Genomic DNA, 20,912 nt, shown 5'->3' on the forward strand with positions numbered 1-20,912 from the left:
TTGGTGGTGTGGTTCTGACAGAGTCTGCAGTCCCTGACCTCTTATTCTGCCCCTTTCCAACCTGAGCCACCTGTAGGAAGGTGCCAGTTTTGTTATTCACAGAGAGCCACCTAGGATGCTCCTTTTAGCTTTTGTCCCCCACACCTCCAGCTCTTGTTTTTCCCATCAGGCTTACTCTTTTCTTTGCTCTGGGCTCTGAGGTGTGGGTAAGATAATGAGTCTAGACTGTATTTACACTAAATAAACTCTGAACCTTATAGCACTTATAAATTCCTTAAATCATGGCTGTTGTATAAAGTGGCCTATTTGTAAATCTTTTTTTTGAAGTGAGATTGTATTGACTGGCTTCTAAATGGACCACCCAGTATAATCCAATAATACCTCTGGAAAAAAACCCATCACCTTTAAGTTCCATGAGTAATCAACATCCTGTAATAAGTGCCCAATCAGAACACTGATTTTTAATTTTACATGATCACAAATGGGTATTTTAATGGTAGAAATCAGAGCCACATCCCAGTATTTTGAGAAATTCATTCCCAGCATTGTATCTGGATCTTAAAATTTTATCCCAGTCCCCCTAACAAAAGGATCCACAAACTATCAAGTAAATTTCTGGGATATCTTTGGAGCACGAGGTTGGCATGTCTGGTTAGATAGTGGGAACTGAGTTGGGTGCCATATATCCCAGTGTTTACTGCTGATGAGAAAGGGGCTTAGAGAAAGAGGGAAGGATAGTTAAGTCTGGAGCTGCAAAGGTAGGAGCCTGCCTTAGAGAAGTGCTGGCAGGATGAGGAATCAGGTAAATTTCAGTTTGGAAAGCTAGGCACTCCCTCAGCTAGTTCAGTCTTTGAGAACTGTGTGTGATGCCTGTCCTTTGTGAAGGAGGGAGAGTGACAGTCCCAGGTTGACCTCTCTGGTTAGGGACGGAAAGGTAAAGGGGACTAAAGTTTGTCTACCTGCTCCCTGCAAGCCACTGGGCCAGACTTTTTGCACAGTTGGGTCATTGCTGCTTTTTATAAAGGCAGATGGTGGTAACTCCAGTTTTCAGTAAACAAAAGAACTAGGTAAAGGTTCTGTGCCCCCACTGGTTAGTCTATTCCCATTGTTTTTAAGGGAAGATGGTCAAAAAAGAAGAATGGTACCTGGTGAAATAAAGTCTTATGCCACAGGGCCAGAGGTATTTGCACAGCTGAAGGCCACAGGTGTGGAACTTGAAGAGCAATCCGGTGTTGATAAGCAAAGGGTGAAGAGAGGATTCTTCTCTTGACCCAATACACACACCTCTCCTGCATAAAAAATAAGTAGTTTCTTTGCAGGAAGGGAGACAGTTTCCTCCTCCTTCACTGCCTTCATTTTCAGGACACTCCCAGAGCAAATGTTGCAGTGCTTTGGGTGTGCACAGGCCACCAGCCCCACCCAGGACAAAGCTGCCTGGCAGAGTGCCCTGAGCTCAGTGGAGTACACCTTCCATGAAGGCAGCGTGTCAGGGCAGTCGGCAGAAGCACGCAGAGGAGTATATTTGCACTCTGCCAGATGTGCTAAAAGAATTCCGCGGAGAAAACTCTATCTCTTAGAGGTTCATCAACTGCGGAATTCCCCAGAAAGAACCTCTAGGAGCTGTTTTATGTCTCTTTACCTTGGAATTAAATTTTCTCTAATATACACTGACTTGGCAGTTCTGAATTTGAATGAGTGTAAAGACCTTTGAAAGGTCCAGTGGCATTACAAAACTTAAACATCCAAGTGATTTCCTAGCATTCCACTTTCTGCACAGTAGCTTTCCCAGCAGATATGGGACACTATTCTGTTATTTTCTATACCTTCATTTTGTTTCTAAAAGACTGCACAGTGGTCAAATATAGTATTGGATAGTACTTATCTTTTCCTTCCTGTTATTGAATCTGAGGAAGCTACAGCATGGCATGAGGTAATTACTGAAATGGTAATAAATGCGTAAGGTGATCCTGCACAAATCACAGTTTACCTTAGATTTGGTGGAAGTTTGAGAGCCAGCATAATGGAGGGAATGTGGACTCTGGAGCTAGATTGCCTGGGTTTAAATTAGTTCCACCTCTTATTAGCTGTGTGACCTTGAGCAGGTCATTCAATCCCTCTGTGCTTTATTTTCCTCATCACTAAAATGCATCTAAAATAGTACAATACCTCCTAGGACCACAACACATCTTAAGTAAGTTATGATTTGTAAAGCGTGTAAAACTACTCCTGGCACAGAGTAAACACTGTTATGTGTGTTTGATGAAATTAAAGAAATGTAAATGACTACTGCTACTGACACAATGTTCTGGGATGGGACATACCCATGCTATCAGATTCTTTGTTCTTTAGGCATGACATACACATTTTTGCATTTATACTGCTGAAATAAAAAAATGGTTCCAAGGTTCTGTGTTGCAATAAAACAAAATGCCTTTAAACTAAAAAGGGCCAGATGGATCTTTACCATTAATATTACAGATGGCAGAGTTGTAAAAATGAGTTCAAAGATGGATGCTTCCTTGTCTGTGTTTTATTTTTGCAGACCCTCAGATGGTCCAAATGTCTCTTGCCAGTTCAGAGATCCCCCTGTCTTTGTTTTGCTGTAAACAGGTAGAGGAATGTGGGAGAGGAGGTCACCTCAGAGTGGGAAGGAAGAACAGTGGCAAAACGAGGCTTGTCGGGGACAAATGGAAAACTCCTGATTAGTTTTTAAAGGAAGATTTTGTGAAATTAAAACCTTTGTCACTATATTTATTCAAGGAAAATACCTTGCTATTCTTTAACAGTTACATCTGGTAATGGATTACCTATAAAAATTCCAAACAGCTTCTGGGAAATCTAATGTGAAAAATGTTTTTGCCTTCATGACCCTTAGATAATCTCAGAGTTCTTTTTCCCATGAGGAGCATTCTCCCTTCCTTAGCAAAAGTGCCCTGGTTCTCGTTTTTCTGAATGATTTACTTTGGAATTTTCCTTCAAATCAGCACAGCAAAGCAAAAGGAAACTGTTCCCACCTGCATGTAGAAGCTCCCAGTTTATCCCTTAGAAGATGTGTAAGTTGGGGGAGACCATACCCTCATCGTACTACTTGTCAGGCTTCACACCCTAGAGCACTGACCCTTGGGTGAGTGTTTACTTCCATTTGGCTGAGAATACATGAGACATATTGACTCAATATTCGTGTGAGTCGAGTATATGTATTTACACAAAACATGCTGCATTTCATTTTCACTTGCTGCCCCCCTTTCCATGGACTTGTTGGGAGAAGACAACGAACATGGCAGGGGGCTTGCGTTGCCCAGCCTTGCTCCTGCCTCACCAAGTCCAGCCACAAAGCCCTGTTCAGCCAGACTTCCCGCCCTTCCCTCTGGGACTGAGGAAGGAAGGACCAGAGCTGCTACCCAAACAGGCACAGGAGCTGTCCTTCTGCTTCCCGCCTGTGCCACCCAATATTCCCGCCCCGCTGGCGAAAGCATGACCTATTCCAGACATAGGCAGGTTATGTTTTCATTGTTCTTTTAGAGATCATACCCGTACCTTCTTTCTATCCTTTGATTCTTTGTTCTATGTTCTTGACTTAAAAACAGATCTCTACATGTTGAGAATTCAAAATTGGGTTTTCCAGTTAATCGTCTTGGGCTTTACCTTTATTGACTATTGATATGGCTCTTGATTGTAAAGGGAAAATTTCTTAATATGTTTGTAACACACCGATGCTTCCATATTTACAGCACACAGCACCTTAATCACTTAGATTATCACAAAATACTTGTTTCTTGCTCTGTAGTTATTTTATTTAACTTCCTTAACTTTTCCATCTTGTTAATGGCACATTTCGTTTTAATTATTTTAACAATTTCTCTACTCCAAGTGGAGATCTCTGTAATAAAGGTTTCCCAGGGTTTGTATACCTGATTTTAAAAAGCCATGTATTCCATGGAAACAGTTCTTAACTAAAAGCACTAAACAATTTGGGACAGCTGAGTGGAGCCCTGACTTTTGTACCTGATTAGCTATTTAACATTTCTCAGCTGCAGTTTTCTTATTTTACAAGTGGATCTCTAAGGTGCCCTGCAGCTCTAAACCCCATCTGAGAACTTCCTTAATATTGAAAAGGGTATATAGGGTCTAGATATTGCATTTCTGTATGGTTGTCTTTCTGTTTACTTGGACATTTGGCTCTATCTGTGGCTATAACAATAGTGTTTCTGTTGAAAGCACTTTGTTAAGGTATGAAGAAAAACTCAAAATACAACTAGTTCTAGGTTTCAACAAAGCTGTTCAGTTCCTGAGTTCTTTGGCTGTCATTGAGCAATTTGTGGTTTTTGAAAGAATTTATATAAATTAAGATGGTTTTGGATCATTTTTCCTTAAGACCAGGCAAAATGCAGGTGTTTTGTTATGTTTCTTTGGAGATTTTGGTGAGAAGTGAAACCTACTCCTAGAGTTTGCTTTGCTTTATCAGTTCTAAACCTTGTTCTCTCCTCCCTCCTCTCTGAAGTTAGTAAAGGCTACAACTGTACAATTGCCATGTAAAGTGAAAATTCTGGATTTTTGTCAGCGCTAGATAAACTTATAGGTTAGTGCAACTTAAGGACTGAGAAACAGTAATTCATTCTGAACCTGTTTTGGAGTTGTCGTATAATTTCACTTGGATGGTGTATGTTATGGCTGATGATCGTGGACCACTAGAAAGAATGATGAACAAATCACTGAATTATTTATTTCTGTATTTCAAATGAAATGGTTATTAGTTTAAGCAGAGAATTTTGATTTGGTAAGTGAAACATGTAAATTTCATATTTCATTCCTCATTCATATCTGGGTTCAGGAATCAGCCTCTTAAAAGGAACATGATTTTTAAATTTTTGCTCCCTATGTTGGTCATTGATTTCCTGTCCCTAATCACAAAAGGATATAGATTACACCCTTCTTTGATGTTTTGGATTTTGAGTACTTTCTTTAAAATAGTTAAGAGTAAACAAGAAGTATTGGAAGTGACTTTGAAGGCCACACATAGTGTTCCCCTACTATTCCTAGTGAGTGCCTTTCCATTAGCAGTGAACAACTATGGCAACCTCCACTGGCCATGAATCAGCATTTTATAGCTGAAGCAGTTTCTTACATCCATACAACCGTACGCGCTCCAGGAGTAATTGGGAATCTCAAGGCAGGTTGTGCTGCTCAGAGCCGTGGTGCAGATTGCCAGCAGGTCCCAGGCCAGCTTAATGGAGCTGAGCACGCTTCACTGTCTTAAAGTTTATCAGCTTCCTCCTCTAATTTTGGGGTGAGAATGCAAAATCTCATGTTTTATTTTTTGAGGTAGGAATAAATGCAAAGCAGTGGACAATCTTATAACTACTTTCAGCGCTAAACCTGAATCTCCAAATCCTTAGGAAGTCAGTTTTTTGATTAAGATTATCCAACCACCACTTTCCATGAAAAGGTTAAGAACAGCATGTACTTTGGGTGACTTCAAGTGGTCTTGGAATGCAGATTCCAAACTAGAATCAGTGTTGAAGAAGTTTGACATTTTTCCGTAGGTAGTTTTGGAGTATGTGTCGTCTTGAGAGTTAAGGTTCACAGAAATTACCTTGTTCCTTCATTTTTTCCCCCCATTAGGACTGATCTTTATATCATACTGTTGAGAGCTACTAATTTCCTAAGATCCCCTCATAAATTAATCTGGGCAGGTCTTAACCTTTACGGACTAGAAATTTTAGCACTTCTCAGGCTGGGAGGTCAGGTCAAGTAAAGGGAAGCCCTTCAGTGGCTGCAAGGTCAGCTTCTCCATCTGCCCTCCAATACCTGCCACGAGGAGATGCTGCCTGAAAGCGCACGTGCGCGTACACCTGGTCCTGAGGAGCCGCTTCCAGCCCAGAAACAGCACTTTGCTACTGGGAAACTTTTTGATAAGCTTTGGAAAATGTAGGTGTGCTTCCCACACCCCCTTCTGTAGCAATTGTAATGGTGGTTTTCATGTTATATGCATTTTCAGTCAGTTGAATCAACTGCATGCTTTTAAAGCGAATCCAGAGATGCTGAGTGATTCCCTGCAGTGTCCTTCAGTGAGTAATGGAAGATATTCATCACAGGGGCTGTGCCTTCATCACAGGGGAGATGAAAGGGAACGAGAGACGGGTTATAATGGTCTAATCCTCATCACTCCTCCCCTCCCCCACCACCATAACAGACACTTTTGCCCCTTTCCCACCGATTTTGTGCAGGCTTAACAATTTTCCCATGTCTTTTAAAACTATTTATTTTATAAGAGAAAATGCGTTCATCGCCTCAAATACCCCTCCTTAGAGCAATAAATGTTACCAGGTTTTTGTATACCTTTCAGAAATACTTTATGTACTTATGGGTAAATTCTTATATATCATATATATATATATATATATATATATATATATATATATATTCTTATATATAGCATGCTATATACACCATTTTACCTTCTTTTTCCTAAAAATGCATCTTGAAAGACTTTCTTTATCATCAGCACATGAAGAGCCTGCTTACTTTTTTATGGCTGTGTAGCATTCCACTGTATGGCTATACCATAATTTGTTAACCAGTTTCTTATTGGTGGACATTTATGTTGATTCTAATCTTTTGCTAACACAATTCTAAAATAAGCAACCTCAAACATACATTGAAACAAATATTGTTCTGCAAGATAACTTTTATATGTGGTCAAATGACATATACAGTTGTAATTTTGACCAGGTGGCCAATGGTTTCTTCCTTGGTAGTAAGCAGGTAAATGAAAGACTGGATTGCAATGCTGACTTAAGGTTCTGGCAATTCCACATCCTGAATCTGATCTGTTGCTTGACTCTAGGATGCTCTAATCTCTACTCTTTCCCAGAAAACCCCTCTGACAAGTCAGTGAAGGTCCCTCTGCCCCCATTTTTCATCTGTTTAATCTTGGACTAGAGGCAACTGGTTGGGAGGATGGGGTGAGGTTGTCCATCAGCCAGGATCCCCACCTGGCCTCCTACCTGTCAGTTGTCTACTCTTTATGGATGTGAGGTCCTTTTTACTTATAAGAGAGACTCATACATTCTTTTAGGAATTGCTTAATTCGTTGACCTTTTATTATGTTTATAGTTCAGCCGTAATTTTTACAGCTATGTATATAGTGTTTGCTTTTTTACTAGACCCATTACGTGTTAGGGAGAAGTATGTAGAATTTTGATACCTGAATAAAGTTTTTTGGGACACCTGCTATGACATGAGTATTTTCAGGAAATATTAGACTATTGTACCAAAATACTTTTAAAAAGTGACTTTGAAACGCTATGGGTGGGACTTCCCTGGCAGTCCAGTGGTTAGGACTCTGCACTTTTACTGCCAAGGACCCAGGTTCAACCACTGGTCAAGGAACTAAGATCCTACAAGCCACGCGGCGTGGCCAAAGGGGTAAAAAAAAAAAAAAAAAAAACTGTAGGGGCATATCATTTCCATTATACTCTAATCCTTATTCCAATTATATCTTAAGTTATCTTATTTTTAAAAATTAAGAAATGCGTGCATAAGTTAAAAATTAAAAGAACCAGATTGGGAGAGAGAGAAGGCAGTGAAGGTAAGTCTTTCTAACTTCTCTGTTTTCCTGACACCTAGTTCCAACCTCCAGCAGGCCACCACTGTTCCCTGTTGATCTTTGCAGAGATTTCTAGGCATTTCAAAAATTTTCCTTGTTCATAAAATGATGGCACGAAGTAAAACTAGTCTGTACCTTCTTTTTTCATGTAATGTTACATTTTGGAGGCTAGTCCTTATCAATTCATGTAAACCTGACTCATTCTTTTAAATATGGATGTACCATAATTAATTTTAAATTAATTAATTTAAAAATCCCTATTTATGTACATTTAGGTGGTTTTCAATATTTTGTTTTTACAAAATATGCTGTAGTGAATATCTTTACACATTCATCATCACATATACATACAGATATGGGACAGATAGTCATCCTATTTTTATGTAAGTACAACTGTTGAAGAGCTCTCATTTTATTTTTATAAATTTTCTTATATAAAATCTGTAACTTAAAGGCGATTAAATCATGGATAATATTACAGAGTGGAAACCTTCCATTCAGTCATTTTCTATTTTTGATTCCTTAGAAGATACCTTAAAAAACGAATAGAATGGATTTATTTCTATGTTTTTATGCCCTACCTTGTTTGGGAAAGGATGTGAAGTGGCTTCCAGGAATGAATGCAGTAATAGGAGGATAGAATTAACAATGGCTAGAGGAAGAAAAAAGGATAGAGTAAAAGGTAAGATGTTGGGAGGCGAGTTAATAAGTGCAGATATGTAAGCCATAGGATTTAAATTATGTTTCATAATTTGGCTCTTAGTTTCTGCTAGCCAAAGGAAAAAGGGAAGTTTCATTGCGTATATAATTCATGTTGTTTGTTAGGGAAAAATCAAGCCAGTTATTTGGGGAAATTATGGCTTTTCCCACATATAGTACTGAAAAAAGACTTTCATGTGGTCTTCAGAGAGTGGGGTTGAATGATGGAGTGGAAGGGGCTACAGCAACGTTTTTATCATGAAGCAAGTGGTGGTTTTGTAAAGCTGTTCCATAGAAGAGCCTCCAACCTGAGGCCCTTACTCTAGAACTGCAGTTCATAGAAAACTATTTTACAAGCAGCTTAAGAAACGTTATACATGCTTAGCTTTCTGATGACTCAGCTTGATTCAGCCCAGAATATCTAGCAGTGATGGGTGAACTGTATAGTATAGGGCTTTGGGTGGACAATTCCAGGCTAGACAAAAGACAGTTTCAAGTTAGGATCTCTAACAATGTCAAGTTTGCTGTAATATTAATTCAAAGCTAGTCCATATATTTTTTCTTTTTTTTTTAGCCCATGTATTTTAAAAATCAGTCAGCAGTTGATGGAGTTGGTACCCAGAGGCATTGGGAATGGAATACAGATAGGTGTCTCCTAGGATCCAGTATTAGGAGACTCTGCAAAGAAATCAGTGGGAGAATTTTTTGTATCAATTTTGTATGAGTTAATTATTTTTGTATTCATTGAATATCAGTATAGAAAGTCATTACCATTTTGTATGTACTTACTCATTTTCATGCAAACTATAACTTGGGGTAAGAGGTGAGGCACAAACATTGCTTCCAGGAATCATTTATCCTGCTTATGCTGTTACATGGAATAAGGGCCAGTGAGCCCAGGAACAACAAAATCTTTGAGCAGTGCTCATTTCCCCAAAGCTCCTGATTGTTATAGGTGTGCAAAGGAGCCCAAGTGACCCTTAGTTTTTATTCTAGTTCATCTGGATCTCATGGAGGGCTGCTTTAAATAAGCCACTGAGGCCTGAATAGACTCAAAGCAGAGTCTCATGTCACTGTCCAGACACAAACTTAACTTGTTTTCACTGGGGTATGAGGAAAGGTTAATCCTCATGCACTCCTGAAGCTCCATTGGCAATGGAACCTGAAACTCTGGGGTACATATGCCCTAGGAGAATCTCTCTCTCTCAAAAAAAAAAAAGAAAAAGGCTCAACATGATGTGTCTGGAGAGGGCCCCAATCCAGTAAGTGCCCCATCTCCTTGGGAGAAAGGGACTTTGAATGCCTTTCCCCAGAGATCAGCACCAACCAAGAATCTAACCTGTCCAAGAATTGTCACCCTATATCAACCTGGAGGGGAGCCAAGGAGTTTACATTGCCAGGGCCAAGATCTTACATTTCTTTGTGGGAATAAATAAATGATCAGTTCTCAAATATAATAGACTGTAGCCAAGATAATTTCGTTTGAAAAAATTTCAAAGTGATATCAATCGCTGACCATAGAAAAATACTGTAGCATAGGCCTGATGTGATTGACAGTGCATCCCTGGGAATCTACCAGAGACAATTGGTTTCAAAATGTATATCTAGTTACTTAAAAATCATCAGTGCATTACAAGGTATAGAGTTCAGTTAAGTAATATCAAATATAAAGAAATTTATATTTGTGCATTTTAAATTACATTTAGTGCATTTTAATGCACTAAAGCATCATTTTAAATTTTCCAATTTCATCACGTAATTACTACTAGTGCCTAGTTGAGATAATTATGGTCGTAATATAAATACTAATAAAATTCCTAATAAAGCCAGCATAAAAGAGTACGTTACAGCCTAGATGTGATAAAGTATTATTATGTATGGTAAAATAGTGTAGATATCCATGTGTTATTACATATTCTTTCATAGATAGTCTCAAGAATTTTCATTTTAACTTAGCCTGATGAAACACTGTTAAGTCAACTTGTTATTCTTAGGTCTGATAGAAGGAAAAAGAGATATGAATAATCAAATTGGTTTCATAGCTTTATAATATAGTAGTTGATTTTGTAGAAGAAACAGTTTTCCTCCTAATTATATTTAATTAGAAGCTCTCATTTTCTGCCATATATTAACCAAAGGCTGGAGACAGCCTTGGTAGGTATTAGATGCTGGGGAAAGCCAACTTGAGACTAAGGATTTGCTGTAGGTGATTTGCATGAGGATAGTCTAGAATCAAATAAATTTTAAAACTGAACACTTCATTTGGTTAGTATCTCTTTAATGGTCCTGTAGATTAATGATATAAATTCTCCAAAACTGACATTGTTTTCCTATTATAACATCGTCAGATCACAAGGTTAAGGTTGTCTTTTGTAAATATTACTGACTTATTCTGAACTTTTAGAACTATGTCATCACAGTTTAAATTTGTGCTAATGTACACAAAAGAAACTATTAGACATTTCTGGATTTATGCTTACTTTGCCAAAAACAGTGTTGTTTTTCAAAAATCTCTAGCCTTGTATTTATAGATCAGAGTTTTCAAACTCAGTTTCTGTGAGAAATCCCTAAATGGTCAAAGGTGTGTGTTTAGCACACAGACTAACTCCTTGGATAGATTTTCTGAACATAAGCTTCTTGCCACCCAAAATATTTTGCTAAAGCCTTTGTTACCTCCTATTTTATTTTAATGTTAAGATTTTGTAGGTACTTAGTAACTATCTGCCAAATGCTTTCATGCCAACAAATAGCAAATAATAGAAAAACACAAATTGCAGCTCATGCTTAAGTGTGTTTTTTTTAATGTACATGGATGTTTAGAGTTGATTTTATATTATATAACTACTGTGGCAATAGTTTCTACTGGGTAAATTGTCCCAAGCTCATCTGATTACATAAATATTTTGTGGTGTTTCATATAGATAATGGTTTCAAGTTCTTTTGTCCGTTGGATTGAGTTTTTAAATCAAAACTCAATTGAGTTTTTACTGATGAATTAAAAGGTTCATTGCATCTTGGTGTCTATGTATGGCCAAAAATTAGGATATTCCCCTGTATAGTTTATTTCCTAATTAAGGCAGAATTGTGTTTTTTTGAAACAGGTAAATTAGGGGAGAAAATATAAAATTATGAAGAAATTATTTGTAGATTTGTTAAATGTTCTGTTCTCTAATCTTGTGTTGAGGTCTGATGAATGCTATAGCTTTAATGCCTATAAAGCAGTAGACTGAAAGTTGGGGTCATCCAAATTCTTACTCAAAATGCTATTCGTGGGCATGGGATCTGTTGTCCTGGATGTTGGTGTTATAAACATGCAGAGTTGCAGAGCTGTCTATGAGTAGAGTTTGCCAGGCTAATATTAACTTTTTTGACAATGAGAAATACGTGAAATTTAGGGTTGGGGTATGGAGAACATCTTAGAATTACTTTTTTTCTAGCTAGAGATTAGGGTTAGAAGGTAGAAGTACAGTGTCAGGGAGGACCATTCCCTTTCATCTGTGTACCTGGCATTTATAACCTGGAAAGAGGTGCCTGTATCATGCTTAAGAGACTGTCTGACGATATGCCAGAAGATAGGGATACCTTTGGCTAATAAGGAGGCTCAGTTCCTTTGGGTTTCTTATCCCTCATTTTCCCTAACTCTGTCCAAGGCCCAGGATGGACTCCAAATCTGTAACCTGTGTTTAGCAGGCAAGAAAAGTCATCCCCGAATAGTTCCGTTTCTCTGGTTTATATTAGTCACAATTTTATACAATCATTAGGGTGCTTATGATCTTTAACCATGCCTGATAATCACTGAGACCCCTCAGTAGAGTGTAGTGTCACTGAGAGCCCTCAGGTGAACTGAAGCAGTGGTCTGGGACAAGTCGCAGGAGAGTGTTCTACAGTTGTGAATTCTCACCAGGTGGCTTTGCTGGCGAGATTGCATGTGTTAACCACTGTGGCTCTTTACAGTGGCTGTCGGGAAGCAGGTTATCAGGAAAAAATGGAACAGATTTTTCTATATTATGTGCTACTAATGAATCCTATTTTAGTGCTTTTTAGTGGGGTTTATACCACAAAACAATACATATAGGGCATTTATTTTTGGCAGCTTTCACAAAAACCGTGGTGATGGTTGCCTATGAAAATTTCCTTACGTGTCAATAGAGAATAGATTCCAGAAACTTCCTGGAAATAATCTTCTCCATGTTTAAAATTGCTTTGATTTAAAATGCAGTTTTGTATAGTTTTAAAATGCAAATTTTAGAATATGGGACATTGGCTAAAATTTCATGCTAAAAAGTCTTGCTTAATGGCTATACATACTGATAACATAAAACTTGCTAAATCTATGTGTGTCAAGGCTGATTTAAGTAAGAGAAATGTGACCCAACTTAAGATATTATGAACAAAAATAAACTATACAGAACTGTTGGATGCTTGGTACTAATATAACTACTTAGAAAACAATGACGTTTGCTATTCTTCATTGGCTTGTTTTACCTTTGTTTAAAAATCATTTAATATTTTTTCTTGATAAATTAGATTTTTCAAAATTGGCATTTAAAGAGTATTAGAGAAACGGTATCCTTTTATATGTTTCCCTTCTCATACATAACCATAGTCATAAACAGTTTTCTTTAATATGTGATCCAGAATATAATTTGCAATTTATACTTCGATTTATTTTCAGCTTTTTGCTTAGATTGTGCCTGATATATTTCATTACTTTTTTTTAAGAAATGTATCAACATCAAGATATGGTGAATTCTTTTAAAGTTATAAACCTAACCAACACACAAAAAAACCTCTAACAAGCAAATGTAATGTGTACCTTTAAAAGTACAGAGCAATCATTCTGGATCGATAGTTAAATTATTACTTCAATTGAATCAAATTGGACTTAGAATTTTTTTCTTCTAATATTACCTAAAAGAAGGCTCCATTCACCTAATTTTAAATTACACAAATAAATACACAAATGGAAAGTTAAAGTCTTTCCTCTTTAAAGCATATTTTATGCTTTAAAGAGGAAAGACATTAATCCAAAAGAGAAGTCATACAATCATCTCTTCCCTTACCTCTAGGATCTCTAGGTTGGTCGAACGCTGACTATTACTAGTAGTGTTTCAAGTTTCTTCCATTTACTTTCATTAAAATGGGTAATTTACGTATCTTCAAGTGAAATGGCTGAGCTTTCACACTAATTATTGTTGCTATTGACAACCAAAGCAGCCATGCAAGAAGAAAATGCTGTGGAAGGAAAGAAAAAAAAAACCTTAATATTTCCTCTGCAAAGTTGGAGAGAAAAGGGAACACACAGTATGTAAGAAACAGGTAAGTAAAGATATATCAATTTAAAAACTACCAGACTTGGTTACTAATTTATCAAAAGTTTTAATTTTTTTCAGATATTTTGTCCAACACTCATTTAAATAAAAGGATACTGTCTCTTGGAACCAAAAATTAATATTCTGAAAATGAAAAATTGGATTGGAAGGTACAGTGTCACAAAAGGTCTGAAATATTTTAATTTAGAATTTGAACTATGAAAGAATAGCACAACTTCAATTATTGGTTAATATTTTTGTTACAAAATGTTTTCTAATGACAAAATGGTGACTAAAATATACTATTTTGAACATGTCCTAGATTTTTTTGTTTGTTTCAGAAAAGCACTGAAAGTTGCATATGTGTAAGTCTCCGGGAATGTAACAAGTTGATAAATACCCAAGTCCAGCCTCCTTACAGAGAAAAGATCTGGAATTTCTTTTTTTGGACATTTGTTTTGCAGCTTTCTACGTCTTAAGGCAGAGAATAGCCAGGATAAGGTGCCAGCTCAAAGGTTAGATGAACATATTTTTTGAAATAATTTTGGCTAATCTATGTCTTGAAAGACATACAGTACTTCTAAATAATAACTTTACAAAGTTATTAATAAAACTTAACACTAGTTGTATTTTTGAGTTGCTTTTGGTGGGGGGGGGAGCTATATTCCTTAGAGATGTGTTTCTTCTGTTTATAATTTTATTTCAGTTATTACATTAAACTTTTCCCTTTCAGTTTATAATTCCTTTCTCCTGTTTTATGAATCTAATAAATTGACCTCCATTCTAACTTAAAGGACAGTTTATGTTTTTAATACTTAAAGAAGCAAATAAAAAAAAAGTCCACCAAATGAAATTACTAACACCATCCTATCATTAACCTGAGGGAATTGTATCTCATATTTATTAATTCTCCATGGAAAGAATCAGGTAAGAAATATTTTTATTGTATAAGATATGTAAGATGTTATAATAGCACCTCGTAGTATTCATGCTATTGTTTTGGTGCATAAAGTGTTTCTTGTTTTAAATATTTTTGGAAGTGAACAATGTTACCTAACAAATCACCCTTGTGATACTTTTGTGGAAATTTTTGGTGAAATATGTGAAATTCTATTTAATGGAGTTGGGGCCAAGAAGACAATGTACTTTAAACTGATAGATGGAAGATACTATGACATGTCAGAGAAAATGTTTTTAAGGGGAGATTTTAATAAAATCACTTGGGAACAAAATTGATAGTTCTAGAAATAAAAGTTAAGAGATTTCTCTGTTCAGGGACACTTAAAAAACCAAAGCATATGTATCTTATATTTACTATCAGCTATAGTATTAACTAGCAGAGCTATGGCAGAGGTTAAGGAGGTCATAACAAACAAAGAGTATAATGTGGGCTTTGTCACCAACAGATGTGGGTTCAGGACCTGTTCCTGTGACTCACCAACTATGACCTACTAGATATTTTATTTAAATTTTCTGAGCCACAATTTCCTAATCTTTAAACCTACTTGGCAAGATTGTTGCTGGCCGTAAGGAGAATGCCTCATGCAGAACAGTTCTTGATAAATGTTTGCTATTATTGTTGTATGGTCAATATAAAGAATACAAATGAACTTTGAAACAGTGTTTTATTTTTACTAGGGTCCATGGTGGCATCCATGGTATAGCATGTTTTAAAATACATTTTGTTTTCCATGCCCATCGCTTGGGAAAAATCCATTGGAAGTAGTAGAAGATTTCTCAGATTATTCATTTCTAAAATAAAAACTGTCATTGGATGACCATCTGTGCTTTTGAACCATTCCTCTTCCACTTCTTTAATAGCATCCATTTGCAAATGTCAGAGTGAAGTAGGGTTTTGGTTACCTAACCCAAGGAAAAGGAACTGGAAGCATCGAGAATTGAATTGTAGAATTACATGTAGAGTTACTTAGTCATTTATTTGACACACATTTGAGAGTTTACTAGAGGCAAGGAGCTAAGTTAGGGGCTGGCAGAGATACAGAGATTAGTAAAACATGGACTCTTACTTGGGAGGAGCTGAGTTGGTAAGATGGTTGTCTCTTATTCCTTTCAGGATTCTAAAGTAGGCAAGAGTTAAGGATAAAGAGTTGAGGCTGTTTAGAGGAAGAATTACTTCCTGCTGGAGAGGATCAAGGAAGATTTCACAGTCTCAGTAGTGTTCAGTTGATTCATTCATTCAATAGCTACATACTGAGGGCGATTACCTGTCTGATCCTGTGCCAGCCACTGCAGGTACATCAGTAAGATGAAGCTACAGGCGTTTATGTCATTCCCTGTCAATGCTGAAGGCCCACAGATGAAGACAATATTGGATGAGAGGTGTGTTTTGAGATAGGATATTGTGAGAGCACGTCTCAGTGGGCAGTATCCCCGCCCAAGAGTGATGGGCTGGTGGCCTAGCTAAATCCCGAGGGATAAGTAAGTCAAGTAAAGGGCACCCTGGCCAGACAGAAAAATGCACTGAAACTTCAGACGCCAGAGTGAGAGGCATATTCCAGGAAATGTAAGAACCTTCATTTGGCATTGGGGTATGTGTTTGAAGGATATCTGATGAGAGATGCTGTGGGAGAGGTAGGAATGGGCTGACTCATGGAAGGCCTTTGATGTCATCTTAAATAGAGTAGGGTTTATCCCAGAGTTGCAGAGGGAAATTGTACAGATTTTAAGCAGGGAAATTACATAATCAGATTTATGTTTCATAAGTTATAAGCTGGTGCCAGTGGGTCAGATCTAGCCTACAGGTGAATTTGATTTTGCTCACGGAGAGTTCTAACATTTTTCGAAATAGTCGCCAGTGTTTCCGAGGAGAAATGGGTATCAGGTTTTGTTGATAAATCAGTAGCTCTGCATTGCTGCAAGGAATTGGTGAGCTGGAGAACACGGGAGAAAGTGCAGATGAAGACTTCAGTGTTGGATGTGATATGTGTGAAGTGCTTACGAGACTTTGAAGTGGAGAGATGTGATACGTGGTTGGATTCCAGGGCCTGGAGCTCAGGGGCGAGATGTGAGAGGGGCACAGGCTGTGATTTGATGATCTCTCCACCCCTGTCCTACCCAAACCTTCCTTCCCCTCCGTCACCTTCAGTCAACATTAATGATCCTCACAACTACCTCCATAGCGGATCCATGTTACACAGTATCAGAAGAATGTGGGAGAGGTAAAATACTATATTGCCTGTCGGCTGAAATGTTCTCTGAGAGTTTTCAATTCTTGAAAAACTTTCTTTCCAGTTTACCGTTTTGGCCTCCAGCCGAAAGAAATGAGTAATTCAGCATTTGTTTATATCAAAGGCTGAAAAACATCACGCTCTACAAACATTCTATCTTTTTTCCCCTTTTGGTTGGCTTTTTCTGTTTCCAATCACTATCACTCCTAAAAGCAAATATTCAACTAAAAGTAAATCACTGTTAGGAATGAATGACTGTACTTATGTTTGAAGTTTATATTCTTTCTTAGCTGAACATAACTGAGAATCAGCCCTGCCTCCAGGCCTGGCTCAGATGCCACCTCCTCCTTTCTTTCTTCCTGATTTTAGCAGCAGGAAGTCTCTTCTTTCTCTACATTTAGTTATTAACACTGGCATGGAGCCTATCTCATCCTGCCCTATGTTGTGGTTACTTGTGGATCTATATCATTTGTTCTGCTAGGCTGTTAGTTCCAGGAAGCTGGGGACTGTGTCTTATACATCTTTAGCTTCTGCAGTGCCTAGTCTAGCTCAGTGAGTACTTTGAAGGTATAAGGACCAGGCACTTCTATATAAAAGGCCTGAAAAGTGTGAACGTGATGTAATCTTAATAAGCAGATTGTAGTTTTAGGAAAAACTGTTTACTGGGAAAATACATATATTTAATTTGTCTGCCTGTCTTATGACCTTATTACATATTAGAGATCTTAACTATTGATGAAGGTTCTTAAATCAATTTACATGCTTGAAAACACATAAAGTGTAATCTGATTGTGTCATCTACTGCTTATAATCCATTATTGTTCGCCATTATGGATAGAATACTGGTTTTCTGAGTGCGAGAGTCTTCAGGCTGATGACTGCCTTATTTTAAAAAGGGAGTATTTTTTGCAATGTGGACACAATCCCAGTGGACTGCCCTCGCATTGCCAGACCCTCTGCTGCTTCATGCCCCTCTGGCTTTGCTTTTGCTGCTTGGTCTGAATTAGGCCCTTCACCCAGCCACATGGTGAATTCCTACTCATCCTTTAAGATTCAGTTCACATTTCTTCCTGCTGCCTTTCCTGACATTTTTCCTACCCCCTCCTGTCTGCAGAGAAATTCTTCCTTCTATATTCTTTTAACACCTCGTACACCTGTCATGTCTGTCTTTGTCAGGAGACTGTATGAGATTTCAGAGCAGGTACTGTGTATTTAAAGAGCTGAAAGCCTAGTGGGGGAGCAGGATAAGAAGAATAACTGTGGTAATAAAGCATGATATATGTGTATATGTAAATATATGTGTATAAAATTTATGGCAGAGGTATGCACAGAGGTTTAGGAAAGCGCTGAGGAGGGCTCCAAACTCAGAAGGAGGAGCTAAAGCAAATCTTGGAGGGGCTAAAGCAAATACTGTTTAAGCTGGGTATTGAAGCCTGTCTAGATGTTAGTCCAGCAGACAAGGGGAAGAATGACATTCCATGTAAAAGCATGCAAGTACTAGAGTATGTTACTTCCTGGGAACTGCCATCAGTTGGTCTTTTTGTGGATTTGACTGGAGAGGAGGCTGGTGGGACAGGCAGGAGTCAAATTATGAAAGGTGGGGTTGAATGCCATACTGAGAGTTTGAACCGGTATGATAAGTATGATGATAAGTAAAGTCAGTGAGTATAAGGGGGAGAGTGGCATGGTGAAACCCCCAGTTCTTAATACAGTTTCTTAGACACTGTAGCTATTCCTCTTTGTCATTCTTATAATTCTCATTATAGATAACATTTTATTGAGCTCTTACTATGAGATGGGTACTGTTCTAAGTACTTTATTTGGATTTTCTCATTTAATCATCCCAATAAACCTATGGGTAAATTCTATATGCACCATGTTGCTTTACTATTTTGTAAGTAAAAAATGGCAGTGCTGACAACTTCCTCTGGTTCAACCTATGATCTTCATTTTAGATCAGAGAGAAGTTGGGTAATCTGCATGGGTCATTCATTTCCCAAGTGGTAGAGCTGGGACCCAGCAGTCTAACTCCAGCATGTGTGCCTTACCCTCTTCTCTAGAGTGCACTAAGTGAACAACAGCTCACATGTTAAGAAATATTTGTCAAAGTATACATATTATCTACTCACGTTTATAAATTTTTTCCCATTTTTGTGTTTGAAAATTTCAAATCCACAGAGGAACTGAAAGTATCGCAACAGTAAATAGCGATATACTCTTCATGTACAGTTGTTGACATATTACATATTTGCATGTATGCTAACTCTTCTCTCTCTCTCTCTCTCTATATATATATATACACACACATATACACACACACACATATACACATATTAGTGTGCCATTGGAAAGTAACTTACAGACATAATGGCTCTTTGTACCTACATACTTCAGCATGCATACCATTATCACACTTAAGAAATTTACCACAGGTACAATAATGTTATGTAACAAACAGTCCATAATTAGATTTGCCAAATTATCTCCAGATGATTTTTATGGTTTTTTCTGATCCAGGTCCAATCAAGGATTATATATTTCATTTAGTTGACATTCCTCTTTGGTCTTCTTTAATTTAGAACAGTTTTAGAAGAGTTCTAGATCTACTTTTTTTTTTTCCTTCTTAACAATAACATTTTTCAAGAGTCCAGGTCAACTGCTTGGTAGAATATTGCACAATCTAAATTTGTCTGAGGTTTCCTCATTATTAGATACTAGTTAAACCTTTTTTGCAAGAATATTACTAGGTGATCATATATTATAACATTCCCATAGCACATAATGTCAGTTTGTTCTATTACTGGTGGTGCTAAGTTTGATCACTGGATTAAGGTTCTGACTACCAGATTTTTCCACTGAAAGGCACCTTCTTCTCTTTGTAATTAGTAAGTAATTTATGGGGTGATACATTGAAACTGCTTGAATATCCTGTTCCCCAACAAACTTTTGGATGATTTTTACTCAAATTATTTAATGGTGGTTATAAAGTTGTTTTTTTCAGGTTCTGTCGTTCCTTCTGCGTGTTCACTGGCATTCTGTAAAGAGGAGCTCTGTTCTCTTCTTTTTTAGAATCACTTTGGACCCGTGGATTCTTTTATTATTCAATTGTTATCAATTACTATTCTTATTCTTCTTGGTGCTCAAATTATCCCAAATTTGCCCAATGGGAACACCTCCAAGTAGCTCCTGTGTCCTTTTCACTTGTTCCCATCATTCTTTCAATATGTCCTTGCTTTTTGTCACAGCAAAATATTTCAGCCTCTCTGCCCCAGCTCTGATTCCTTTTATTGTGGGACGGTATTTAAAAACAAAGATCTGGAGACTTCCCTAGTGGTCCAGTGGTTGAGACTTCGCCTTCCAGTGCGGGGGTCTGGGCTCAATCCCTGGTCGGGGAGCTGGGATCCCACATGCCTTGCAGCCAAAAAACCAAAACATAAAGAACAGAGCCAATATTGTAACAAATTCAAAGAAGACTTTAAAAATGGTCCACATCAAAAAAAAAAAATCTTGAAAAAAAAAAAGAAACAAAGATCTGGGTGTTATGTCTGCTCATTGCTACTGTTACCCTACTTAAAAAAACAAAAACAAGAATCTACTTCACACTTCCTGATAAGTAATAACACTTTCTGATGTGTTCTTAAGGTCTCATTTGGCATTAATCTAAATTCCACTCTTCTACCACAATGAAAACAGAAAGAAAAGTTAAAATTTCAAGTAAACCAAAAATGACAATATTTTTCAGAAGATTTCTTAAGTGGAAATGGATATTGCTTAATTATGGTAAATAAAAGTTAGCTTGAGATTCAAAGATGCAGATGCAGGCACTTATTTTCTTTGGTCTACTTCAGGAATTAAAAGTTAAATAGAGATTAAATAGGTACTTGAGAAATTTGAATTGGATTTTCCCAAAGACAAAAATAAAATAAGGTAGCCAGACAGCTCTTGGGAGATAACATTATATAGAGCAGAAATCCTTATTTATTTTAACTTCATACTCTAAATTATTAATCAGTTGGTTGACTTAATATTTGACTGTAGTTTATGATTAGTTTAAATTCTTAATAAAAATAATGTTACTTAAAATATGAGAACAAAAAAAATCAT

The 20,912-nt window shown here is 37.2% G+C and overlaps 1 protein-coding gene across 8 annotated transcripts in view; it reads left to right on the plus strand.

Moving 5' to 3' along the window:
- The window catches only part of NPNT (nephronectin), a 74,840-nt gene that overhangs the window by 3,298 nt on the left and 50,630 nt on the right, over positions 1–20,912 (plus strand). For 3 of the 8 annotated variants that reach the window (XM_082462825.1, XM_082462821.1, XM_082462823.1), the window contains exon 3: positions 14,085–14,135. The exons of the other annotated variants lie outside the window; for them this stretch is intronic. In XM_082462825.1, the coding sequence (XP_082318951.1) occupies positions 14,085–14,135 (51 nt within the window). The remainder of the gene's footprint in view (positions 1–14,084; positions 14,136–20,912) is intronic. 8 annotated transcript variants of the gene reach the window in all.

This window comes from Balaenoptera physalus, assembly GCF_965194825.1.
Source record: "Balaenoptera physalus genome assembly, chromosome: 5".
Taxonomy (NCBI): domain Eukaryota; kingdom Metazoa; phylum Chordata; class Mammalia; order Artiodactyla; family Balaenopteridae; genus Balaenoptera; species Balaenoptera physalus.